This window comes from Canis lupus, chromosome 6 (genome assembly GCF_011100685.1).
Source record: "Canis lupus familiaris isolate Mischka breed German Shepherd chromosome 6, alternate assembly UU_Cfam_GSD_1.0, whole genome shotgun sequence".
In the NCBI taxonomy this organism is placed as follows: domain Eukaryota; kingdom Metazoa; phylum Chordata; class Mammalia; order Carnivora; family Canidae; genus Canis; species Canis lupus.
Window position 1 is genome coordinate 30,641,227 of NC_049227.1, and position 26,702 is coordinate 30,667,928.

A 26,702-nucleotide genomic window follows, 5' to 3' on the forward strand; every position below is an offset into this window, starting at 1 on the left:
TGTGCAAATTACCTATGTGACAAAGGGTTTACACACAGAATATATAAAGAACCGTCAAAACTCAACAGAAAAAAACCCCACAATTTTTAAAAAATGGGCACAAAACTTGAAGAGACCTTCCCCAGAGAAAAGATATGGAAGCCAAATTAGCACATGAAAAGGTGTTCACTATCAGCAGGCGGTAGGGAAATGGCATCTAGGGCCACGGGAGACCTACCACACGTCCTTCAGGACCAGGACGGCCAAACTAGAACACCGGGATGGGAGGGGTGCCCCCACATGCGCAGCACCTGAAGCCCTCAGCCGCCCGGGGACCGGCTGCCACTTTCTTACACTTACATAGGAGCTCGCCATCCCACTCTTGGGTATTTGCCCTAAAGAAATGGAAACTGTAGTCCATGTAAAAAGCACACTAATGTTTGTATTAGCTGGAAACTGTCAACACCTGGAAGCAACACGAGTCTAGTGAATGCATACTGTGTGGCATTTCCACGTAACGGAATACTCCTCAGCACAAAAGGACCAGACCCCTGGCACGCCTAACCTGCGTGCATCTCAAAGGGATGGCGATGAGTGAAAGCAGCCAGTCTCCAGAGGTTACTGTGTGAGTCCATGGAGGTGATGTTCTTGAAAAGACAAAGCCATAGTGACAGAGGAGAGATGATGGGTGGTTGGCAGGGCTTAGGGCCAGGGAGAGTGCGACCACAGAGGCACAGCACGAGGGAGAGTTTTGGGGTGACGCAACTGTCTGTATCCTGAATGGGATGCTGCCGGTCGCTCAAACCTATACATGCATTAAGATGCACAGACCTCCACTCCAGACAAAAAAAAAAAAAAAAAAAAAAGCTACTTTTACTGTATGCCGATTTAAAAAAAGAGATATTTTGCAAAGGCAAGGCAAACAGGACTCAGGGCAGTACATCAAAGGTGCTAATGCGGCCCTCCCTGGAGCACAGTGTGGAGTAAGTCCCACTCTTGATTCGTGGGCGGCCAGGGAGGTAATCACTGGCCTCCTTCCGCCTTCTTGAAATCTCATTCACCCTATAAATCTCACAATTGTGCACCCTCTACCCACTCTTCCAACCCTCGCTCGCACACTTCCACCTCCTACTTAGAACAAGTTACTCATCTGTGCTAGTTGCAGAAATGGTCCCTATCGCCCACCGCTCTGCGCCTTGTCCCTTGCGCTGCGACTTTGCGGGGCCCTCCCTCTCTGGCCCGGGCCTCTGCCTGGAGATTGCTGCAGCTGATGGCATGTCAGCAAACACGATGTAGTCGAGGTCAGAAAGTGCCACCGGGGCTGGGCTTTCCCTGCTCTCGCTCTGCCGCATGTACCCTGGCAACCTCCCCGGCTCCCGCAGGCCCACTATTCCCAGGCAAGGCCATCCTGGAGCAGCAGCCAGCAAGCCGATCCCCAAGCGTGGAAGCTGGCCTCCCAGCCCATCGCCCAGTACACCGCGGCCACTGAGTGCCACAGGTAAACCCCCACAGTCCTGACGTGGCAGGTAGGTGCCAATACCTAACCCAATGGTCACCATTCCCAGTTATCACGGGTCTTGCCTAATGGGTGCGTGGAAGTGCCATGTGGGTGCCCTGGCCCACTGAGAACGAAGCAATGGCATATGGATCACACTATGTGGGACAAGACAACTTGGCCGGCAGAGTGCCAACTTCCTGTGTGCTGCAGTCTCACCTCCTCAGTATCAGAGAACTTTTATTACCATTATTTCTTTACTAACCCCAAAATAGGATGGAGGTTATTGTGCCCAAAATAACCTAATCTGCTTCCCGGGCTCCACACTGAATTTTCAGATGCTCCGATGTTTAAAAATAAAAGACAGGAAGTAGGACAAGCAACTGTAATACTATCTAAGCTGCCAACTCAAATCATTTTGGGACTAAGTGAGAGTCTGAACAAAGGATTAAGTGAAATGCAACCAGAGCTAAAATAAGACCCCTTGGAGAAGCTCCTACTGGGTGACGCTGCCTTTAATCTTCTCGCCAAACCAAAGAGGTCTGTGCTACTGGCCCTGTTTTATAGACAGGGAAACTGAGGCACAGAGCGGTCAAGGTCACATGCCTGCTAGGTAGTACAGCTGACATGTGAACTGATCCAAGGTCTTGCTCTTTCAGTTCGGTACCAAACTGCCATTGTTCATCCTATGAGAAACTCAAAATAGAGCTTGGGTTTATCTATTAAAAGGAAATCTGACCATCTGTCAGATAGAATAGTCTACTGATAGTCTACTGGGGTGCAGAGAAGGTCTGCTGTTCTGGGGAATCTGGCACTTGGCAGCCTGGTCTCAGCAATTCTGGGCTTGGCCACTGGGATGCCCTCTTCGAGGTGCTAAGATCACAGAGCCTCAGCTCCCCGGATCAACTTTACTGATAATTTGGAAATAAGAGAGTAACTGTGGTGGGGAGACTCAGGAAGATTCATGTCTCCCCAAATTCCTCAGTGAGTGGGCTTGCTGGGTGTTGCTCTGAAAGCCCCGGAGCTCCAAGGTCTGTGCTGGTTCTAGGGAACGCAGGCGTGAGCTGTCTAGACTCTGCCAACAGCTGAATCAGTGATGATTTTTCCTGCAGCCACAGCCAAGTGCCTACCATGCACTCAGCATTCAGTGCTTCGGCACCGTTTTGTTAAATCTCTGAACCAGCCTTCCGAGGGAGGGGCTATTATCAGTCCCGTTTTACAGATGGGGAAATCAAGGCACAGAGTCCTTAAAACGTCTAATGTAAGATCACCAAACTGGGAGATGGCCTGGCCTTGGAACCCAGGCCTGTGGGACTGCAGCCCTTTCTCTTAATGACAATGCCACTCTGTTCATACCTTTCATGTGAAAATCCTAAAATGAGCTGCATCCCAAACTCTGACAGAATGGCTTGTTTCCTGTTGCATTAATAATTTCTCAACCTGCCTTCCCATAACGAGCTAGTGAGAAAAACATCCAGAAGTCCGTCACACCAAGTTCTCATGTGTAAAAAAGAGAAATCAAAATGAGGAATTCACTTGATGGGATGAGCACTGGGTATTATACTATATGTTGGCAAATCGAACTCCAATAAAAAAAATATACAAAAAAAAAGCAAAAAAACAAAATGAGGAGTTCTTTTTCCTCAGTCCACGACCTGCTTTACCTTCTGAGCGATGCTTGCTAAGCCAGCTGATGGTGTGCTCAAAGGACAGTGTTCCCAGGGCCGACGCAGGTTCTCCTTCCCACTTAAACATCCTGGGTATATTAGATTTGTGCAGGAAAAAAAGGGGCCGCTGCCCATGAGCAGACCAGGGAGGAAGGAGATGGCTAGGAAGTGTGTGGTGGGCAGGTAGCTAAGACCGCTTTCGTCACCTGGGTTGAAGCCCCCGTTCGTGCTTTAACCTCTGGGCCCCATCTCTAGGTCTTTCTGCAATATTTACTTGGGGAGTTAACCCCAAAGAGGGGGAAATGGATAGGACCTTGGGCAGCACCAACCAGTGGCCCCATCACTGACACTTGCAATGAGACCACAGCGGGGGCAGGTTTAAAGCCAAGGACCGGAGGGGGACCCCCTCCGGAGGGGAGGCAAGGTGACCGAGCCCAGGCTTCCTTTCCTAGGGACACTAGCACCCATAACTGGCAACTTGGAAACCCCTTGTCATGAAGATGGTTATGAACACTCTTAGCGTGTGCTCCATTCTGACATAATGGTGACCAAGAAGAGAGGCTGCAGAGCGCATGACTCTGTTCACGTCCCAGTTGCGAGACTACAGCCAGGTCCCATCACTGGTGGAAGCTCCGATTCCTTGTCTGACGGCAGGGACAGGAACGCTACCCTCAAAGGGGAGATGTCAGAAGAGCTCCTGGCCTCACGTCTGCTTTCTTCCTGGCCGTGGAGCCACAGAGATTTACAGCTAGTCTCGTAAGAGTCGATGACAGACCAGCTTCTTGAACAGGATCAGGGGCTCACCATGTGGGCACTACGGCCACCATGGGTCAGAAAACTGTTTTGAGCAGCTGTCCTGGGCACGGGAGCAGGTTTAGCAACACCCCTGACCTGCACCCGGCTAGATTTTAGTAGCATGCCCCCCACCTTGTGACACCCAAAGCTGTCTTCATTCACTGTCAGCAGTCCCTGGGGTTGGGAGGCAAGAGAGCCCCCATCTGAGAACCTTAGGGGCACAAGGAAACCCAGCAGGGCTCAGCAGGGCAGGGTACTGAGTAGGAAAATCTGGCGATACCAATAGAAACATAAGAGAAGGGACGACTGTGGCTGCTCTGCATGAAACCCCTTGAGGCAAATTTTACTTGTGAACAAGAGCTGTTTCTTGGACTTAATAAGGGAAAGTACCAGACTTCCTTTTCAACCCTAATAACCTGTGACCAATTCCCCAGAATAGACACAACTGCCCTCCAACGTCCCACAGTTCTTGGTGAGCATCTAGAAAGCAAGCCCCAGCATGACTGTGCTCCTTTTCTGTAGGTAAACAAGTGCTGCCTCCAGGCACACAAAGAACTGCCATAGAGAAGGTGGGGAGGACTCGGGCAGGCGGCTGGCCCGCAAGAGCCAACAGACGGCTGGTTGCAGAGCCCTCTCTGGGGATCCAGGGCCTGCCACACAGGCTGAGGGCAGGTGGACGGGCTGCACTGGGATCCCCAGCAGGCATCTCCCACCTCTGGACTGACCCGATGACCCATCACCGGTCGGGGCCCGTGCTCAGGCAAGCTCCGTCAGGACTCCCGGGGCTGCTCGGTCTTGAGGGCTGGTTGGTGGTCAGAGCTGCCCTGGCCAGTATCTGGTGGTCAGTGTCCCCTGGGATCAAAGGGGTTACTACCCCCTGCCCCCTGCATTTCTTCATGTGCTGAACAGGTGCATCTAATGCAGGTCCTGTCTGCCCTGGAAGCCTTCTGATACATATAGTGGCCTGCACGCACACCCCACCCCGCCCCCCACACAAGTGAGTTGACAGCTAATTTTAAAATCAGAGTTTATAAGGAGATAAGGGTTTCTACCATCTGGAGAATTCGAAGATCTGGCCACCTGCAGATCGGCATACTAATAACCTACTGGGGAGAGTAGCTGCCCACCTCTCAGCTAGGATCCACACCCCTCCCTGAGGTCACACCTTACTCACACAGGGTTGAAAAGGAAGTCTGGTACTTTCCCTTATTAAGTCCAAGAAACAGCTCTTGTTCACAAGTAAAATTTGCCTCAAGGGGTTTCATGCAGAGCAGCCACAGTCGTCCCTTCTCTTAGGTTTCTATTGGTATCGCCACTCACACTTACACACGTTACTCACTTAAATGACCTGCCTGGGCCTACGGGCATCTGGGTTTGCCACCATCCCCCAGTTGAGGGGTAAACTTGGGGACGTTCCTTCTGCTCTGTGATGGAGGGGAAGGTGCCATCAACAAGCAAGATGCTGAGAGATCACAGGAGGGGACCCCCCCCCCCCGCCCTGGCATTTACTTCCCAAGGTGGCACACTGCCCCTTCCCCCAATAATAATAATGGGGTCAGGTGTGGAGGTGAAGAACAGTGACAAAGGCTGCAGTGGGAGAGGTTCTCCTCCATACAAGCCTGGTTGTGGTCCCTGTGAACTTGGGGTGACACGTTAGCGCTTCACCCCCACTGCGCTGGGGCTTTGTTTGGACACATCAGAAAGGGGCCAAAGGCTCCGCGAGCCCAAATGGCCTGTGTCTAGGTTATTCTAGAAGCAAAGGGCATGGTTCCAGAAGAGGGGCTGCAGCACTGAATTTCCAGGCGGAGGCTGTGAACTATGTCAAGTGCTTTGCAAATGTAAAGCGCTTCTCCCTCGGGCAGGACAGCTGCCAAGGGTCCTCCTCAGCCTCAGGCAGCCGCTGGTTCCAGGTTCCAGCTCCCAGCTCCCAGAGAGAGGCCACCTGTCGGAGGTGCCACACGTCTAAGCAGGGCTGTGGAACTGAGTCCCATCCCCACCCGGAGGCGTGACAGGCGGGCTGGGGCTGGCGAGGGCGCTGGTTCCCTGTCGCTGCCCTGGATGACTTGTTCACAGCGCTCTCCCCGATGAGGGTGACGGGGATGCCACCACAGTTGTACCGCACCACCTGCTCCGTGGGTCCTTCGCCAACTTGGCAGCCGACGAAGAGGACGGCTTGCTATTCTTACTGCTCTGGGCCGGGGTGCTAATTTTGCAGCTCCTGCGTGCAGAGGGAGGCTTCTTTGGGAAACACCCCATCCTCACGACCCTGACCCCACCTTTGTCCGAGTTTCCTGCCTCCCCCTCTTGCTGCTTCGCTGGCTCCGCAGGGCCTGCCCCTGTCCCCCACGTTCGTTCATCCTTCGTGGTCCCCTCCTCTGCTCTCCCGTTTTGCTGTGCATCCTTCCCCACATCCGTGGGCACCAGTGCCAAGTGTGTGTCAGCAGACTGCATCCCAAGGAGCGTTCCCTGATTCCTGCAAGAGAGGACTTGCTGGGGTTGGAGAGCCAGAAAAGCAGGATTCCCGGGGCATTCTTGGCAATTTCCCAAATCACAACTTGTTCTTCCCATACTCCTAACGTGCTTTGTACTATTTATTACTGTGGAAATCTAAAAAGATTTGTTTCCCTAAATAAGAAACGGTGAGTTTGGGGATATTTACGGAGAACTGCAGCCTCGAGTGAGCACCCCAACACTGGCCAACACCGGCGCGCACTCCCGGGGCTGCTCCTGTGATAATGCAGCGGGTCCCTACCAAGGTCAGCAGCACCACACAGAGGTGTGGGTCGAAATCACTTACTGTGCTTCCAAAACTTACTTCTGGGAATACCATTCACATCAAGTACTATGCACACAAGCTTATTAGTATTTATTTTATTTGCAGAAATGACTCATTGTTTGCAGCAGACGGAGCCAGGAACACACACTTAAAGTGTGGCGGCAGCTAAAAGCAAGCCGACTAATTAGACCGTGACCACTTCTCTCCTACCAGTTCCCGCCTTGGTTCCTAGAAATGTCGACCTTAACCACCTCCTCGTGTCAGCTCTCCCTGCTTTTCCTTTTGCCTCCTCAGCCGGCATGGATTCCTTCAAACCACGAATGCTGATTGCCGCACTTTAATTTCCAGAAGAGAACTGCAATACTTTCTCCCGATTTCCTGACGGATTTTTCTTGAGATTGGAATATATATGTTTCCTGAGAAATGCCAGGAAGGAATTTCTAGCTGATGTGAAGCTCAGAAAGTGCAATCCTTGGAGACGCTCATCCCTTTCTCTTCCTGGCTCCCAACTCCCCTTCAGGACCAAACGGAGACCAGTTTCTAAACCTAATGCTTTGTTTTCACCTTGTCTGCTCCCAAACCAGCTTCTCTTCTGTCCCCTTGGCCATCAGTTGCCCAGACATTCATCCTGAAACACTTGGCATCATCCAGTTCAGGCTGGCTGCACTGTTTCTCTGGGTTACCGTGAAAGCACCCTGCCATTCCTCACCGATCCACTCTTCCCCTGCTTCCACTGCCCCCCACTACCCGCAGGCTGCCAGCATGATCCTCCTAAAGCTGACCTGAGCCCAAAGGGGCCAAAGGCTCCGCGAGCCCAAATGGCCTGTGTCTAGGTTATTCTAGAAGCACAGGCATCCCTTTTGGAGACCAGGACAGAAGCTCCCTCAAGACCTTCTACCTCAGGTCCCAGCCTTGCTTTCTAGGGCATCCTGACCACAGGGGCCAACCCCCTGTTCTTTGGCTACAGTAAAAAGAACATCTTTTCTGCCTATCAAAACTCTGCATATCGAATTGCCATAAGAGGGTGGGGTTTAGTGACATCTATCAACATTTTTAAATGCACCTGCCCTCTGAGCCAGAAGGGCTTCTAAAAATCAATCCTACGGACCTAGGTGTCAAAATGTATACCTACTGCAACATTCCTGGCAACACTGTTTGACGGAGAAAAATCTGGAAGCCTCTTAAATGTTCCAAGAGAGCAAGGGTAGATAGAATACGTTATGAAACAGACATTGCAGTGGATACTGTGTGGCTTTCACCAGGAACTAGCCAGCTTTAGTCAATGAAAAAGGCAAACTACAGAACACGGTCGAGTCTGGCTTTGACTTACATAAGTATTAATGATTTCTACAGGATTACATAAGCAGCTTGACAGTGATCACGGGGGTCGGGGGGTGGTGAGGGCACAATACTCAGTAGAGTGACATTTCCTTCTTAATCTCCTATCTTTCTGTGGGGTTTCATTTTTTTTTTTTAATACCTTAAGTTTATCACTTCCTCCAAAACGTCTGCTCCCCAGACTCTCCTTCCCCCGTGCTTCCTTTCTGCTGGTAAAAATAGTTACGCCCGTACATGCTTACTATGGGCGAGGCGCTATTCTAAGGGCCTAACATATAGGCCCTCACAGAACCCTCTGGCCCCCCCCCACGAGGTAGATGCCACTAACACCTCCACTGTATAGGTGAAGACACTGAGGCCTGGGAGAGCTTGTGACTTGCTCAAGCCCATGCAGACCATCAGTTGCAGAGCTGGGATACAAACTCAGCAGGGTGACACATAATGAGGCACTCTGCAAGCTCTTATTGAATGAATGAATGAATGAATGAATGAATGAATGAATGAATGACATGTGGCCTTATAATATCATGTCCCACACATATGCTGGCCCCCAAGACCAGGTCCAAGTCTCAGTCATCTGGGTAATACTCCTGTCAACCTCTCTACCAGCCCAGGGGCCTGCACAGAGTCGGTGCTCAATAAATGTGTACTGACTTGGGGCATCTCCACCTCTGCCTGGCCTGGCAGGATGCTGGGCATATTATAAAGTACCCTCATGCCCCACAGCCAGCCCTCAAACACATCGGGGGCCAGTCACTCCTCTCCTGCCCTTCTCATCACCTTGGCCAAGATGCCAACTCCTACCTGGAGCCTCTGAAAGCCTCCCTACCCGCTCCTCTCCAATTTCACTCTCTATCTCACATCCGGAGTGAAGTTTTAAAAATGCAAACTAGGTCATTATCACCCTCCTGCTCCAAACCATTCAATGTCTTCCCAACTCTTTTAGAATAAAGCCCAAAGTCCCTGTTATGCCCCTCCCTCCCCGCCCCCTTCCACTCCCAGGCCTCATATGATCTGGCTCTAGGTGAGCTCTCCAGCCTCACTCCCTTGCACTCTCTGTTCTGGCCACTCTGGCCTTAATCTGACACACCAGATTTCCTCCTGCCCCAGGACCTTTGCACTTACTCTTCCCTCTAACTGCACACCCTTCCCCCAGAAGTTTGCAAGATCATCCCTCAGAGAAGCTGATGAGGTCCTGATCATCTGATGGAAAACACCGCCATGTGACTCCAGCCTCTGACTCTGCATTAACTTTCTTCAAAGATCTTATTTGGCAGCATGTATATTTATCTTTTTTTTTTTTTTAACCTACTCCATAAAGGCAGAGGTTTCTTTCTTTTTATTTTCTTAATCTGTCTTCTGTTTTGCTCTCTACTATAACCCCAGTGCTTACTGAGTGAGTACTTAGTAGGTACTCTGTTTCAGTGACTGGATGAAAATGTTTGCTGACTGCAAGCATTCATTGAGGGGGATGTTCTATGCATCCACTCAAGCAGAGTGTCTGTCCTAGAAGTATCCCAGCATCTCCCACTTCTTCTGGAACCTGTTAATGCCATACCATCCTCTCCCCGCTCCCTCTTCTCCTTCTCCTGTGAAAGTGACCTCTCCCCGCCCCCCACCAAACAGAAAGAGATGGCAAGTGGAACACGATTACTGAGTGGTGGGATGTCTGCAGGACAGAGAGGCCATCTCAGTAGTAGAGAAGAGTAGCTGGTGCCCCTGTCACTTTCAAACAGAGGGACCCATTCCCATCTCTTTGGGCCGGAGCTCTGGAGGATCTGGAGGGCCAGCACCTCCTCTACATCTCTTAACAGCAGCCCCGGAAGTCACTTGGCTGGGCTGGAGGTGATTAGATGGCATTTAACGATCATCTCTCCCCAGGTGAGCGACACATCAGCAGGTTCCCCAGGGCAGGCCCAGAGTCACTGTCTGGAGCTCGAGTCCCCAGCAGGAGAAGGAGGGATGGAGACGCTGGCTTTAGGAATAATTCAGAACAACTCTGGGCAAATCACTTAAATTTTCTGGGCCTCTAGTTTTACACTCGTAGGGACAGATGGATGTTTGGCTGAATGAAGAGACAAAAAGAGAAGTGTCCATGGGGTTTTCATAAGGATTCTCTCCTCTTTCTCACGAGTCTCATGATTAACAGCAGCCATCACAGAGAAGACACTGTGCTGGGCTCTCTCACCTGCCCTCACTTAATACCCTAACTGATCAGTGGCCCTGGTACTGCTACTCTTTCCCTTTTACACTTTATAACACGAGACACAGAGGCCAAATCCTTGCCCAGGGTCACCTTCCTCCTCAGTGGTAGAGCTGGGGAGTATCGCGGATTCCAAATTCCCCATCCTTTCTATTTGGCTACCAGGAATCTCAAACTCACCTGCCTTTGAGGGCCTGGTAGCTGATGTACATCAGTGAAGCAAGCCGAAGGGAGATGCAAGACAGGGTGGTCAGAAAGGCACCAAGCTGGGGCATGCTCATCTCATCATTGGTCACTCACATTTATATTTTACTTTTTAAAGTGCTGTCCACACCTAGCCAGTCTGCTGAGTTTGGCCACACGTTAGAGATTTCTCGAATAGGGTCTGTACTCCTTTCTGGCACCCGGACCACGCTGAGGACTGTTGAGCTTGGAAGGTTGGGGTTAGTCCGCGAATGCAGTGTGAGTTAAAAGTCCCCGGGAAGGAGCTAAGTGATTTCTGTTAGCGGCAACTTGCAAAGTGAAAGTTCTCAACTTAGGATGCGGGTTCTCCCTGGTGCACAGGCTGGGGGCAAATCATCCCTGAGCTAAACCTCTGCCCACAGGGAGAACACGGCACCTCCAATATCAGCAAAAAATATATCCAGCAGCTTTAAGAGTAAATGCAGCAGCAGATGGGGGTGAAGGGGTGGTGCAAATATCAACCACATCTTTTTTTTGTTTTGTATCTTATCTTTCCATTTTATTTATTTTTAAAATTTTTTTTATTGGAATTCAATTTGCCAACATATAGCATAACACCCAGTGCTCATCCTGCCAAGTGCCCCATCTTCTGCTGCAAATTCAATGGGGAATTTGTGCTGTGACCTACATTACCCCAGCCCCTGCCCCCGTAACTTCCTCTCCCCTTCAAGAACAGCAGAACACGATGTATTTCCCAAGGATGAATTACGGTGTAGAAAACATTTTAATAATGTGCTAAATGACAGCACAACAAATCATTGAAGCCTTCACCGACTTGTGGTCCAGTTCTGCGGAATGAATTCTTAGATGCCAAGCCTCTCTCATTAACGCACTTTCAAAAGAGCACCTGACACCCCCACCCCCCAGGGTCTGCTAACATCTGTCCCGCGCCACGTCTTCGCGCCCACCTTTCCCTGAAATGCTGGGAGGATGCGAACATTGAGCTCCCAAGGAGGAGGCTGTTGGGGAGCACTCGTCATCAGCTCCCAATTTTGGGGACATATTAAGGTCCCCACCTGACGCGCAGAGTTCAAAATGGAGAAGAAATGGCCTGCGTCCTACTGTCCTGCTGTCAAACTCGGACGGCTGCGGGCATTACCAAGGAAGGCAATGGGAGGCGGGGAGATTGGGAGAATGAATTCAATCAGCTGATTCTTCGACTCTCAGGTTGTGCAGGTGTGCAGAATGCCTGGAAGTCATGGTGCCCCTTGCAAAACAGGTGAAATACTGACACACTGAAGAGAAAAAAGCCAGAAATGTGCATGCAAAAGCAGGTCCTGTTGGATATGGATTCCAGGCTGCAGAAGCCCCAAGGTTTTAAGGAAGATGGATGAAGGAAAATGAGCAAATTCTACCCACTTGCTTTGATTCCCCTGCCCACCTTCCCTCTCCTGCCCCAGGCTGGCAGGTACCACCTTTAGGAAGTTCAACAGTGGGTCAGCTCATAGAAGAGTCTGGTGTCCCATCCCCCCTATATGGAGAAGCTGTCTGAGCGGTGGGTGAGACGCAGCAAACTCAAGCACCTAGTGGGGGCCACACAGGTAATGCAGGGGAGTGTGTGAGAAAAGAGCCAGATGCCAACTGCAAATGGCTGGGAAGGCTCGCTCAGAGTCCAGAAGACGACAGGAGTGGGGGGTCCCAGTGAGGGCAGGGCAGCGCTGTCCGACGGCAGCCAAGTGTGGCTGAGTGGGAGGGGATGGGCCTCCACTGCTGTCACAGAACACCAGTGACTGGGTGGCTTAGGCAACAGACATTTATTTCCCACTCTGGCTCTGGAGGCTAAAAGTCCAAGATCACAGTGCTGGCAGATTTGGTTCCAGGTGAAGGCTCCCTTCTTGGCTTGCAGATGGCTGAGTTTCACTGTGTCCTCACGTGGCAGAGAGAGAGACAGAGAGACAGAGAGGGAGAACTCTGGTGCCTCTTCCCCTCTACTTATAAGGGCACTAATCCCATTACATCACCCTTGTAACTTCCTCTAGACCTAATGACTTCCCCAAAGCCCTATTTCCAAATACCATCAGATCAGGGTCAGGGCTTCCACACATAAATTTTGGGAGGACACAGTGTTCAGTCTATAACAGGACATGACCCATTCTGATACTTGATTTTTTTTTTTTTTGGACACTAATATTTTGATGTTGCCATCACTTCAATTAAGATAAATAAATAATAAGACCCCATCGGACTGGTCAAATAAAACAGGGCAGAGAGGCAGGCTCAATCCATAGGCCGCAGGTTTGTCCTGAAACACGGGATATGGCACCAAACAGCCTGGGCTCACCACGTGCTGGCTGGGTAAACCTGGGGTCAGCAGGTAACCTCTCTGGGCTTCACCCTCCTCGGCAGCTTTGAGGAGAACCTTATGAAATTGCCATTTTACTGGCAACTTTCTAAGGTTCCACCTAATAGGTTCTCAGGAAGGAGAAACACTCAGCCAGTGCCTGTAGCAAGTACTCAACAAATGGAAGGGGACAGGCAGTGCCATCCTTAGTGAACACATCCAACTCCTGGCCAGTAGCTAAAGGGGGTTTTTAGAATCCTGAATCAGCATTTGAAAGAACTGAGGGGGGAAAAAAAAAGAGGAAAAAATATGAAAGAACTGAGGAAATCTGTCAAGGTTTATAGGAATAATTATGCTTTGTGAAGTTTATTTCCTTAGCCGAGAAAGATTTTTTTTTTTTTTAACTAGAAATTTCTCAGGGTGAGCTTCTGAGCTGAAGGCCAGGCACGCTGTTTCCTGTGGGCACACGCAACTAGGAAATTACCACGTGGAGATTCACCAGCAGCGACACACTGGGCCCCAGAATGAACCATCTGCAAACTCCAACCTGGAGTCCCACCTCACTCAAAGACAGAAGAGGACAGGGCAGCAGCATAATTTGGACTGGGAGGAAAGCCAAGGGGAAGAGTGGTTTAATCCCAACCGGGGTCTAGACTAGTGCTTACTCAGAAGTCTGGTGTCAATAGTCTGTCATCTGCCACAGACTCTTATTGAAATTCTTTGTATTTTTTTTTTAAGCCTGTGGCATCAAACCCTACGTTCTCCATGCTAATCAGGCACAAAAGGTTTCTCCCTCAGCTCTGATGAATGGCAACCAGCCTGGCCGAGCTCACCGCACACACTGAGATGCTCAGTGGATGCACCATTTCCACCAACCATCCCGCAGGCCGATGTTTACTCAGCCAGAGACCCCTGGGCTGCCCGGACCCAGCGGGAACAACACCAGCCTGCCTGTGAGCAGTCCTTCCTCCTCAGACTCAGAGGCAGGCAGCCTTGCTTAGCCTCATGGTCTTAGGACCGACTCTCTAACTTGGTTTTGATCAGAAAATTTAGCTCAAACTCACAGGACTCAGTGACAGGTTAATTTCCAACACGCATGACAGCCAGAGGTCTGCCTTTCAGGGAACGGGAAGTCCCCCGCCCCGTGAACTCTTACAGCACTTGTGAAACAGTGGAGCCGAGGCCCTGGCATCACAAGGGAATGAAAGAAAAGTGCAGTTTTCCATCTGGAGCATTTGGGAAAAAAGGTGCCTTTTACCCGAGGCCAAATACAGACTTTGTCTTCTCACAAAAGCCCTGAAACAATCAGAAAAACAGACGCAAGCTGGCAGCAGTTAGAGGGGCAGTCCAGCCAGTGGCTGGCTGGTTGGAAGTTCAACCCAGAAATCCCGGGAAGTGTGACCCAAAGGCACCCTCCCCAACCAGACACAAGCAGAGTAAGCTCCGTGTCTGAAGCTAGAGCACCGCTGTTAACGAGGACAGTCCCCCAAACCTTCAGGGTACCGTCTTCAAGAACTAGACTGAAAAGAAACTCCTATTTTGCCCCAACACATCACGCATACCCAGACCAATGCTTCTCAATTAACGAGTCCCAATCCCATTTTTTGGGATCCACAGGTTTGCCATATGAGAGTTTACATCTTGTGTTTTCACATGATGGTAATGTTCTAGAAGTGATATAATTATGTTCTATAGCATCTGAAAGCTCTACAAAAAACCAACTGCTGCTCCATCACCTCGGTCCCGATTTCAGGCTATAAATGGGTCAGGCTAATAACAGACTATATAGAACAGAGCAGACTCATCAGTGATCGAGTAGTGACACCAAGTGACGACCACCTGCCCCAAGGTGCTGCACAAATGTTCCCCGGCAATGTGACCGGGAAAGGGGCGGCAGGGAGTCAGCATGGAGACACACAGGCGCCGCCCGCACATGGCAAACAGAAAGAACGTGCTGCATGCCAATGTGAGCAAAGCTCCAGTTTCAGAAAAACAGCCACATCCATTGTGTTGACAGTTTTGAATTGTAATGATTTTGTAAGTGCTTGACATGTCAACAAACGCCTTTCATTTTCTTTTCACTTTTATGACATTCAAGAGTAAGAAATTGATACCTAATTTTAAGTTAGCTCACACTTAAAGTATTTTCATATTTATGTTACTTCAGTCAGGAGCAGCGGGAGTCGGAGGATTTTTCCTTGCGTCCATTACCCGCTGAAGCAACAGTGATGGACCCATTTGGTTCTGGAACATTCTGCGAGCTGCAGGGAATATTAAGCTCTCCTGTGATCAGAAGGTGTGAAGTAGAAAACCTCATGGGCCTGCGCTTATTTGCAAATCTCAGCTCAACAACGCTCATCTGCAGACTTGCGGTCTCGAAGCCCTTTTCAGAAGTCAGCAGTGCCGCGGCTCCAGCTCCGGAACACCTGGGCCCCAGTGTGTCGGGGACACACACACACATGTTGCGGGCCAACCTCGGAGGAGGGGACGGAGGAAGTGCGGGGCAGATGGCCCTTGTGAGCAGTACTTACACAAAGAAGGGCATCAGCTGCACGAGGGTCTCCTTCTTGGGGCTGGCTGCAAACTCGGGAGCCACCTGGATGACCTTGTTCATGACGCTGCGCAGGTAGTTCTGGAGCTGCTTCCTCCGCTCCTCCACAAACTTGGCATCCTGGGGAAACAGACACACGGGGGCTGCTCAGGTGTGCACTCCTCGCCTGACCCAAAACCACCCACAGAAGACACAGCAATCAATCATCGCCAGGCAGACAGCTAAAGGGTACTGAGTGATCACCACATGCAAATGGTGCCTGAGGCTTTCCGTTGCAGTCATGCTGAGTAGCAGGGAGGATGCTCATGATGTTCTTACTAAGAGGGGCACAGCGGGTCCCTAAAACCACCCACAGTGCTTTCCCACGAATGAACGAAGTCTCAGCCACTGTGGCCATTCTGCATGGAGCACCTACAATGTGCCAAGTGCAGCGACGGGGTCTGGGGATTGAACAGCGAACACACATGCTCGCTGCTGGGTCACTGGTGGAGGTTGCAGGCGGCGTGGGACACACCAATAAACCCAGTGACCACACAGCTCAGTGTCTAATTATGAATCACACTAAACGCTACCTTCCAGAGGTGGTGCTTAATCTGCTAACATAGGAATTTTCCAAGATATGAGTCAGTCCTCACTATTTAAGAAAGGTTTTATTGATAAACAAATAACACCTTCTCTTAAATAACTAGGATATGTGGCAGCAGGCGGCCGCGGCAGGGGCAGCACGGTTCCCACGGAGGGCACAGCACCTCGGGTCCATGCGGTCTCCACCCTCTCTGGGCTCCGGTGCTTCTGGCCCTCTGCACTCACACTTACCCCCGCCCTCGCTCACTGCTCCACCCCTGTGTCTGCTTGGCCCTAGGCAGCAGTGCAGGCCTCCCAAGGGTGCCTGGCGGGCACAGAATGTGGACCTGTGTGGTGGCCTGCTGTCTCCGTGTCGACACCCTTAATCATGTTGAAATAAGGGGCCCCCACAGATCCTGCAGCCGATTGTGCTCACACACATCTGCATGGGGGGCCCTGGCCAGCATGGGCGGGGATGGGGGGCATGGGAAACTCTGAGAACCACGTTGGGTGAGGGAAGAGTAGAGAGAGGGCAGGCGGAGGAATGGAGTCATCCATCCTCACAAGAACACGAGAGGAGATGGACTCTGACTAATAGCACATGACAGATGAGCAAGTGGCGGCATGGAGGGGGTCTGGGGAGCCTGAGCAGGCACGAGGTCCCATAGGGGGAGTGGGGCACTCCTCCCTGCCCCCCTGCCCCGGGCTAGCACAGAGCCGACCCCAGGAGGGGCTCAGCGATAGTCCGCTGAACACCGCTGCACCCAGAGCCCACCCTGCGCTCAGGACAAGAGTCCCCACAAAGCCCAGCAGCCAAGGACTGGAATACGGCAGGGAGGTTCTTTCAGTGTCGCCCGATTTAGCAAATAAAAATACAGGATGCTGGGTGATATGTGAATTTCAGATAAACAATGTGTAATTTCTCAGTATTCATAGCTCAATATTCAATAATTCATGAGTCAATAATGTCTCCGTATTCGACTACGCACTACACAATGAAACCTTCCCATGCGGTATTTGGGATACACTTGGACTAGGAAATTATTCATTTATCTGAAATTCAAATTTCACCCTTTATTGCATCTGGCAGCCCTCCCGGAGCACCAGGTGGGAGGAAGGGTCACTGAGCTGGGAGGGGGGGGGGGCGGCAAGCCCCCACCCCCGGGCCCTCTCTGGGTCACAGCAAGGTCTTCTTGTCCAGAGCCACCCCTGCGGGAGCCACCCCATCACAACCCTCCCTCCAGAGGGTGGGAGCACTGCACGCTGATGGGCCGCTCCAGCTCCAGGCGGGGCCTTGGGTCTCCCACAGCCCGGGATGGGGGCACTGGGTGGGGAGAGCATCAGGTCCTCGGCACGAGTGGGAGCCGCTTGCACTGCATCCCTGGTCTGAACACCAGCTGCTGCCCTGTGGCCCCGAGCAGTGAGACGTTCGTCCTTTGGAAGGTGGTTAAGGTGCCAGGTCAGTGCCAAATGGAGCTCGTGAGGCCTGAGTTTGGATCGGCACACAAGCCTGCGAGGCCCGCCTGGGGCTGCAGACAGACCACGAAGGAGCCCATGGGCCCCAGAGGGGCGCATGCAGGTCTCCCCGTCTGTGCAGCAGGGATACTGGGCACACTCTGCAGCAACAAGCAGGGGCGGGAGATGGCTCCTCAGGCCACCTGCAGGAGGGCACCAGGATCCCAGGGAGTGGTGGGAGCATGCCACCCAGGGGTCAAAAACACTTTCCACTGGTCTCAGAGCCTGCTCTCACCCCAGTCCCGGGGGCGGCCGTGACGGGGCAGAGGGGTCATCACCCTAGAAGAATCCCCTGTCCTTCCAAGGACTCATCCCTCCAGAGACTGGTGCCTGGAAGGCCGGCCCGCCCCTGAGAAAACCCAGCGCGGAGGCAATCTGAAGCTGACACGGGGGGGGGCAAGTTTTGGCGGAGCTTGTTCGGAATAAGCCAAGGTATTTGTGGAATCTTTACTCATGCTCTGCGCTCTGCGCTCTCCTCGCCTGACCTGCTTACCACCCATCGGAAGCTCAGGAACGGGAAGGACCAGGCCTGCAGGCTCAGCATCCGGAGGCGGGCGGAGGCGGGCAGCAGGGTCCCAGGACTTCAGCCGGGGCAGAGTCAGAGCTGCCCTCCATCCAGGAGTCGCTCTCCAACTTACAGGTGAGAGAGCTACGATCCTCCACACCACAGGCTGCCCCAAACCAGAAATTCCACTTGGGGGTCAGCTCCAGCAGCCGCTGACCATGGGAAGAGACCCCTGCCCGGGACATCGCTCCCAGGTCTCAGTCAGGTTTGGAGGCACCGACACCCCGAGTCCCCGCACAGATCGCAGCGGGGCAGGCAAGATCTCGGAACTGTGGAAGACTGCATGGCTCCCTACGTCTGTCATTTCATCCTGACTTTGTTACGGAAACTTCAAAGTACGGCAAACAGCAGAGCAAAGCCTATCACAAACCCCCATAACCCTTTATCTAATAAGCCTTAACCCTTTTCTGTATTTGCTTCATTGCTGCTACCATTTGCTGAGGTGTTTTAGAGGAAATTATAGTCATCACGACGTTTCACCGCGGGGTGCTTCGGCATGCTTCCTAAAACATGAAGAACATTCTCCTGTTTAACTGCAATACCATTAGTACCTCTAAGACGTGAATCAGGAATTGCTGGTGTTATACACAGTCCGTGTTTAAACATTTCAGTTTTCAAATGTGCCTGCTGCTTCTGGAATTTTTTGAAAAGGGGGCTGTTGCACGTTCCGGGAGGAAGCTGGTGGCTTCAGTGGACTGAACGCAATGCTGTCCGGAACAGACTCCCCTGTCGGGGAATCAGCTGGGTTCCCATCTACTGATGAAGATGGTCCTACCTTTTCCGCCATGAGGTGCTAGTGGCTTGTATGGCCTAACACTAAAACCAGGATATTTGTGTATAAAATGCAGATTCCTGGCCTCCCTTGAAAACCGTGCAGCCCCGCCCTCATTAGCTACAAGCACAGTGCCACCACCCTCCCAGGCTGTCCCCTTGGTCCTATCCTTGCCTGGCCTCCTTGGGCCCCTTAAAACCATCCGAGATCACACTGTGGGATGATCGCACCTGACGACATTCCCTCAGGCAGGCGGAGCGACCTGCGTTGCCATTTACCAGCTCTACTGTCAGGTGGCTAGACCACGGGGAGCCTCAGGCTTCTCATCCGTAAAACGGGGATGAGGAGGGAGCCTACCTCATTCATGATAACCCAGGCTAAGCCCTTGGTGACCAATGCCGTCTGCCAGGCTGCGATAGAGGATGATTCGTGGACGCTCCACCAGAATGTTTCCCTCAAGGTGTTTCTATGTGGACGGTGTGGGGGCGGGGGTTGGGGTGTTGGGGGGAGTGTCGAGGCCGGGGAGGGGGGCAAGTGCTACGGGGCTGTGATCCACAGGTGCTCAGGGAGGCTCGGAGGAAGTTCACATGAGGAACGGAGAGAGGGTTTCAATCAGAGGAAGTTGCTCCTGAAAGTACTGCTTCAGCATCTCGGGGAGAAAACACAGGGGCCGTGGGCAGGGAACAGACGTGCTGAGGTGAGGGAAGAGCAGACGCAAAGGACAGAGGCAGAGGGCAGGCCCCGAGAGCTGGGCTCGGCCGCCTGAGCGAGACAAGACGAGTGGCAGCCGGAGTCTGTCCTGCCCAGCCTCCCAGACCACGGGAGGAAGCCGGCAGCGGGGGCTGCAGGAGATGTGTGGTCCCACTGCCCGGGGAAGTGGGCTGCAGGCAGCCTCGGACACAGAGACCTCTCAAAATTCTGTCACGACACCATCCGAGCTCAGAATTCTTCAGTGGCTCCCTGGGAACTCTATCCACCCCCGACACGCACGTCTAAACCCTTAGCACGGCTCACGGGGACCTGCACACTGTGGCCACAGCGCACCCTGCCAATGTCTGCCTCCCTGCCCTCCGCTCAGCACCCACCCAACACTGTCAGCATGTCTGCCCTCTCTGCCCATGTCACACGCACACTCTCCTGGGGCCTTCTGGCCTTTCCCAAACCATTCCCTTGGCCTGGAGGTCTCTGCTCTTGTGCCTCCACCTCCGAGAGGCCCTCCAGAATGTACCAGCTAACATCGCCCTGTTCTCTCTTCTTCATGGTCCTCACTGCTGCCTGGAATGGTCTTGCTGGCTCATCATGTGCCTCTTGCTTCCCCACCTCCACTAATCAATTCCAAGTCCCAGAGAGGCTGGGACATTATCTGTCTTGTTCTCCCCTGTACCACCAGAGCCTAGAGATGATGAGAAGCCCCATAAACACTTACTGCAAAAACGCATAATTGTGGGGCGTGAATTCAGGGGAGGAAAGGCAGGCCACCAGGCAGAAGGGTTGGAAGGCTGTGGCAAAGTCCAACGGGAGAGGACAAAGACCTGTGAGGGGAGTGGGATGGAGGAAAGAAGGTTGGCCTCCAAATGGCCTCGGGCAGCAAGCAGAAGGCAGGTAGTAAGTGCACGAAGACGGGGTCCTTCAGAGACCTTACTTGTCACACAGGGTGCCTGGAAGGGGACGGATGTCCTGTCGGAGCCTGCCCACAGGGTCGGGTCCAGCGCTGACAGGGCCAGGAGGTATTTCTGAGTTCACTGGTGGGGCCCCCTAGGCCGCAGCCTAATCGTGGCACAAGAAGTGGTGGCAGTGGATGAGAGCCCAGCTCACAGAACCTGCCAGACCCATCTGGGGGCCGCTCCCGAGCCCTCACAGCCATGGCCCTGCCGTCATTCCCATGGCATTCCCATCACAATGCTATGTCACTTAAGAGTCCAGAGCCATCAGTAGGGCTGGGGGTCAGTCCTTGCTTCAGAAAAAGAAACGAGGGCTGTATGGATGCAAGTATTTTCTTCCCTCCAGAAGAGGGTAATTTTGTTTTGAGCCTCAAGAAAATAAAGATGCCATCACATTAAGAACAGCAATTCTGAGGGGGTACCTGGGTGGGTCAGCTGGCTGAGCAGCCAACTCTTGATTTTGGCTCAGGTCATGATACGGAGCCAGGCTCCATGCTCAGTGAGGAGTCTGCTTGTCCCTCTGCCTCTACTCTTCTCCTTGCTCATGTTTGCTCCTTAAAATAAGAATCTTAAAACAAAAACAAAAAGAGTAATTCTGAAAACGACGGAATGCTGTAAACCAGACCATGAGCGGCGCTTCCTAGAACAGACACTCGGCCCCATGGCAACCTGCCACGTCTGACACTGTCTCCCCGGGGCCACCTTTCCGGCAGTGGCTGAGGGGACTATAACCCACAGTTCCTTTCTGCCTAAGAACATCGTGGTGCTGTATAAAGTGCATTAGGGGCCTGGCTTCATCAGGAGCAGTGAGCAGCTCAGGCCCCATTGAGAGACAGCTTCTCCAGAGTCAGCTGATCTGACACATGGTCCACTGGCTGGAGAATTCTGGACCATTGATTGGACGCCCAGGGAGCCCAGCGCGAGGATTCTGCAGCCACGGGATCCCCTTCTATGTCCAATTCTGAGGATCCCGTCCCACCTGCCCCATTTCTTCTCCCTGGGAACATAGGAGACAAGCTTCCCAGCATCCCTGTGGTGAGGCGGGAGCCACAGGCCAGGCTGGTGGACGCCAGAGGAGGCAACCAGGTCCAGGCCTTGCCAGAAAAAGGCCAAGAGCCTGCAACCCTCTCCTCTGGGAGTGTGGAGGCCACGTGGGACGGGGTAGAGCCACTTGCAAGGAAGCCACCCCGTCTGCACCGGGCGTGACCTGAGCAGGAAGTTAACCTCTCTGCGGTGTGACTTCAATGGATGTACGCGGGGTAACAGGGTGGCCCCTGTCCTCGAGGAGCTCCGAGGCCGTAGGAGAAGGAGACAGAAAGTGGAGACGTGAATATGTCGCGGGAAGCACTATGGGAGGGAGTGGCGTGGGCTGGACAGGACAAAGGGAGCCGGGCTGGCCGGGGTGGTAGCGGAAGGAAGGCCCCTCGGGAGGGGTGCCCTCAGGAGGGGTGCCCTCGGAGGCGAGACTGGAGGAGGGAGGGGGGCAGGCATAGAGGCGGGGAGACCTGGCACAGCCCGCTGCAGTCACCCAGCCAAGAGGTGCTAGTGGCACGGCCCAGGCTGCCAACCTCGAGGGGAAGCAAGGGCACTCGAGTTCTCGGCCAGACTTCAGGGGTTGGACTCATTCGCTTGCTCATTCACTGATCTGGTCACTTACTGGTTCATTCAACAGATGAGCCTTGGGGCCCCCTGGGAGCCACGCGGCCTGGGTCCTGACTTCCTGGAGCTTCCGGTTGGGCTGGAGTCACCGTGAACGTCGCGGTCAGGCCAAGGAGCCTGGTGACAAAGGTGCGTGCGCGGCCCGCCAGGCGCCGGGGCTCCCCCAAAGCTGGCGGCCCCCACCGCCCTTCGCAGCAGCCGCACAGGGGCTGGTCCCTTAGCTGTGTGGCCCGGGCTGAGTGCTCCTCGCACTGCCTCACTGGGTTCTCAGCGAGCAGCGCTTCGGCCGGCACCAGCGCCCCCGGGCTCCCCGCGCCGCGCCTGCCTCCTGGGCCTGTGCCCGCATCCCCTGCTCGGAGCGTTGGAGGGGAAGGTGCTGGTCCGGGAACAGCCAGGATGTGGGGACCCGACGCGGGGACGGAGCTGGTGGGGGGCAGCGGCGGGCCTGCGGGGTCCCCAGCCAGAAGGCAGGCTCCCCTTCAGGGCTAAGGGTATTTTCTCTTTTTTTTTAAATTTTTTTTTTACATATATATTTTAATTGGAGTTCAATTTGCCAACATATAGCATAACACCCAGTGCTCATCCCACCAAGTGCCCCCCTTAGTGGCTATTTTCAAGCCGGAGAGCGACAGTCCGCGATTCCTCCCGTGACACTCTTGAGTTCTGGAGGGCTCACTGTCCCTCTGTTTAGTCTTGGGGTACCGAACACCTGCCCGCCCCCCTCCAGGGTGGGTCAGCTGGGAGGTGCTGGCGCGGGCCGGGCCGCCCTCCTGGCCGCGCTGCAGACTGTGAGCTCCGGAGCTCGCAGCTCGGGTGAGAAGCCTGAGCAGAGTCTCCAGGGAGACGTTATGTAACCGAATTGCAAGGCCAGGAGAGAAAATCCTCGCGACTGCGCTGCCAACGCTCTCCACGGAGGCATCTGGGAGCAGTGAATTGTAGGGCAGGTGAGAGGGACCTTTGTGCGCTTCCCAAACGCGGCTAAGCCCCTTGTACAAGCTTCTGATGGGGTAATTCTGGCAAAGCTGCACAAAGCATCTTCATTTGATTAACTCAGGGAAATAATAAAGGTGCGCACTTAGAAAGGAAACTAGTCCTAATCTTCAGGCTGAGAACGGGCTCCAAGTGGCCGTGAGCAGGGGGGTCCCGGGGCTCACACCAGAGCCAGACCGCAGGATGAGTGACCTGGCTGGTCCAAACAAGTCTCATTTAACAAGCCTTTCTCCGGAGTGCTCACCAGCTGGAATGCACCAGATGTGAAGGGAAGAGGGAAGGAGAAGGCTGTATCTGGAGAGTTTGGGGAGGGGAGGGAGAGGAAGGCCAGGATGTGTCTCAAAGGCCTCCTCGGTGAGAATTTCACACCCTGTCTCTACAGACACCCCCGAGTTCAGGAGCCAGAGTCACTGTCCTTCTGAAGGGACAAGAGAAGTCCTGCTAATTACTTCACTCCAGCAGCTCAACCCTTCACCAAGCAAGTAGTCAGTAATCACCTGGGAAGGACAGAGCCAGCCAAGAAACAGGTGTAACCCCATGGAGGTCATGGTCTTCCTCTCTGACATTCACGGAGCCCACAAGATAATATAGGTTACATGTGTCATTCATGCAGCCAAGTAGCCAGTAGGCACCAGGGTACAGCTTCCCTTCGCCATCCTCACTCCCCGGACGCCAGGCTGCACCAGGACCCGTGGTGAGCAGGTGCCAGAGCAGGGCACCATGACGGCTGCCCTAGAGGTGGCCATCTAGAAGCTCTCCATTCTTCTAACAATGTTTATGGGATGCTGAGGACCCAGGTGACAAGTCACAGCGCCAGTCACTCTCGGGCCAGGGGTAGACAATGGGCAGACGCATCATTAACAAAACTCTGCAGCAGAACATGAGAAGAGCTTCTCGTGGAAGTGGCGTTCCCTTCCAGCCAGGCTGGTGTAGGAGAGTTTGGGAAGCAGGAGGCACTACGGGCCTTGGTCCAAGGAGAAGGCACGGCAAGTAGGACTGCCAGGAAATTGTGGGGGCACTGGGATGGAGTGCACGGGCGGGTGGCAAGCAGGGCTGAGGGAGCCGGATGGAGGGGTGGATAGACTGAAGCAGGGGCTGAGCCAGGCTGTGGGGAGAGTCCCAGGTTAAGGCCAGAAGTCACTAGGAGCTGCTGAGGAGAGGGCAGGTGCACACACACGGGTCAGACACCTGGTCAGAGAAGATGTGGGAGTGGACAATGTGATGCTCACCACCTCACATGGACCACTCCGACAGCTTCAGGTCAATTTATCACTCCTTGCGGCCTCTGGTGGGGCTAGAATTACCACCCTACCTCACAGCTGGACAAACAGGCCCAGAAGGATGAAGCCACTTGCTTGGCTCAGAAAGAGCAAGTGGCAGAGCGAGGATCTGAACCTGGATGGTTGGCTGTGGAGCTCTCATCTCCCTGGCCAGGCCATGCTGCCCCCAAGAGTGTTAACTTCTTAGTCCCATGGGGTGAGAAGGGGCCAGATCCGAAATAGACCCATTGTAAAAACGCTCTCGGCCTTCCAGGACAAACGTCACAGTGACTGGACAGGGATCTTCAGGACTCCTGTGCAAGGGGTCACCTTCAAGCTCTGCTCCCATCCACTTCCCAGGCAGAAACCCCCTGGGGCTTCGGGATCAATTTCAAGTTTCTTCTCATGGCAGCAAACGCCGTTGTCACCCGGCTGCCTCGGGCCTGTGGACTTCACCCTCTCACCTGGGCAGGGCTCCAGGCCCACATCCCCAGGGAGATGCTCTCAGCTCCGTCCTCAGCCTTTGGTGTTGAACATAAGGGCTCCTGGAAGCCTCCCAGGACAGCTGGCTCCCTTTCCAGCCAGGAGCCCAGACCCAAGCGCCCAGTGGCCTCACTTCATGACACACATGGAACTCTCCCCTGGGCTACAAGTCTCTCCAGGCAGGGACCAGTTTGGCTCACTCTCGTCTCCATCTGCAGGTTCCTGGCAGATGCTCCCAAGTGAGTGCTCACAGCCAGCATTTACCAAGCTGCTTCCAAGGGGCCCGAAGCATTTCCTGCCCCACCCAACACCCTCCATCTAGACCATCTCCACGTCCTCAGTGTGGCACCAAGGCCACCTTGCCCTGACTCCTCCCATCCTCTTCCATCCCATGTCCTCCACTGTCCTCCTCGTTATTTAAGAGCCATGTGCACCTCCTGGGACGTGCCAAGCCTGCTTCTGTCTCTGAGCCTTTGCACTTGCTGCTTCGGTCTGGAATACCCTCCTTCCAGATACCTGCTTGACTCACGTCACTCACTATGTCCCCATCTCTGCCGGAAGTCCCTTCTGTTCAAAAAACAAACACTCTGGGTCCCCTCTGCCTATCTGCCCCTATCCCTTTATTTTTCTATGGTGATGACCATCCATGTCCCTGGTGCCTGGTGACAGTATCTGGCATCTAGCAGGTGCTTGCTAAGTGTTTACTGGCTAAATAGAGTCCGCTGAACATTTTATCTGCCTATGCTGTTCCCTCCACGGTCCTTTCTGCTCCTCTCCTATTTCACAGTTAGGGAAACTGAGGCACGGAGACACTAAGGACTTTGCCTGAGCTCACAGAGCTAGTAAGTGAGCAGTCTGGAAGTGGAATCCAGGCCTATCTCACGGCTCAATCTAGAGGCCACACCCCAATCACTCGGCTGGGGTTTCTGAGTTCTTGTTAAAATGCAAATCTACTCCTGGAAGAGTAACCTGTTATCAACTCCCAGGCAGCGGCCATTAATGAAAGCTCCAACCCTAGGTTACCTGGAAGAACAGGTTCCTGGGGCCCTGGTGGGGATGTCACCAGATGCAACTGTATCCATGCGTAGAGGTGTCCCTGGCTCTACTCTCCTAGGTTTCTGGATTCCCTTTTGGGTAAGCTCTGGTCTACCTCTTCTCCAGCCTGCATTTCTGAATGGATTTGTCCTGCAGATCCAGTTGGTTCTCAGAGAAGACCCCTCCGATCTACCTCCCATCCCCATCCTATCCCTGTCCTCCCATGGCACGTAGTTGGAATGAGCTCTAGGGGAAGGTGCTTGGCAAACCCTCCAAGACAACGGGCATGAGAAACAAGTGTCTAGACCTCTCCGATTATGAGGGGACACCAGACAGATCAATTTCCCCACCTCAAGCCTAGGGCCACCCAACACCACCTGTGCTCTGCTATAGGGGAGGGGTCCCAGGCTGGGAGGCTGGGAAAGCCAGGTCCCTCCTGAGTCTCTGTTCTCTCCTTGCAAAGGGAATGGGCAGGTCCAAGGACTCCTCAGCTACCTTCCTGTGTGGACGTGTTAGAACCCTTGCTCTAGTTAGGCTGTAGCTCCTCCTGTCATTCCAAGAATCAAGACTAATTAAAGAAGAAAGAGACTTCCCCAGGTAATCTCATCCCACATAGTCTCACCAGTTGACAGGGCTTCTCCACAGCATGGCAGACAATGTACACCCAGCCACAAATGGAAGCGACTCAGCTCGTGTGTTAAGGGAAAATGCACCCCAAAATCAGTAAGGCAAAGACCTGAAGAATCCTCTATTACTGCAGATCTTTCAATAATTCGGACTGCTATAGCGGCGGCCACCCTTAAAGATGAGAAAGCACAAACTCGAGTCCACCAGTCCATTACCTTCTTTGACCCTTAAATCTACCAGTGCC

The 26,702-nt window shown here is 53.3% G+C and overlaps 1 protein-coding gene across 7 annotated transcripts in view; it reads right to left on the reverse strand.

The window, feature by feature from the left end:
* The window catches only part of SNX29 (sorting nexin 29), a 528,683-nt gene that overhangs the window by 42,284 nt on the left and 459,697 nt on the right, over positions 1 to 26,702 (reverse strand). For 3 of the 7 annotated variants that reach the window (XM_038540324.1, XM_038540323.1, XM_038540325.1), the window contains exons 20-21: positions 15,309 to 15,448; positions 5,989 to 6,409 (exon numbers count right to left, since the gene is read on the reverse strand). In XM_038540324.1, coding sequence (XP_038396252.1) covers positions 6,004 to 6,409; positions 15,309 to 15,448 — 546 coding nt within the window. In that variant the 3' untranslated portion in view covers positions 5,989 to 6,003. Of the gene's footprint in view, positions 1 to 5,988; positions 6,410 to 13,247; positions 14,074 to 14,225; positions 15,204 to 15,308; positions 15,449 to 26,702 lie in introns of those variants that run through there. The other 4 variants (XM_038540327.1, XM_038540326.1, XM_038540328.1 and 1 more) reach the window with 4 other exon arrangements.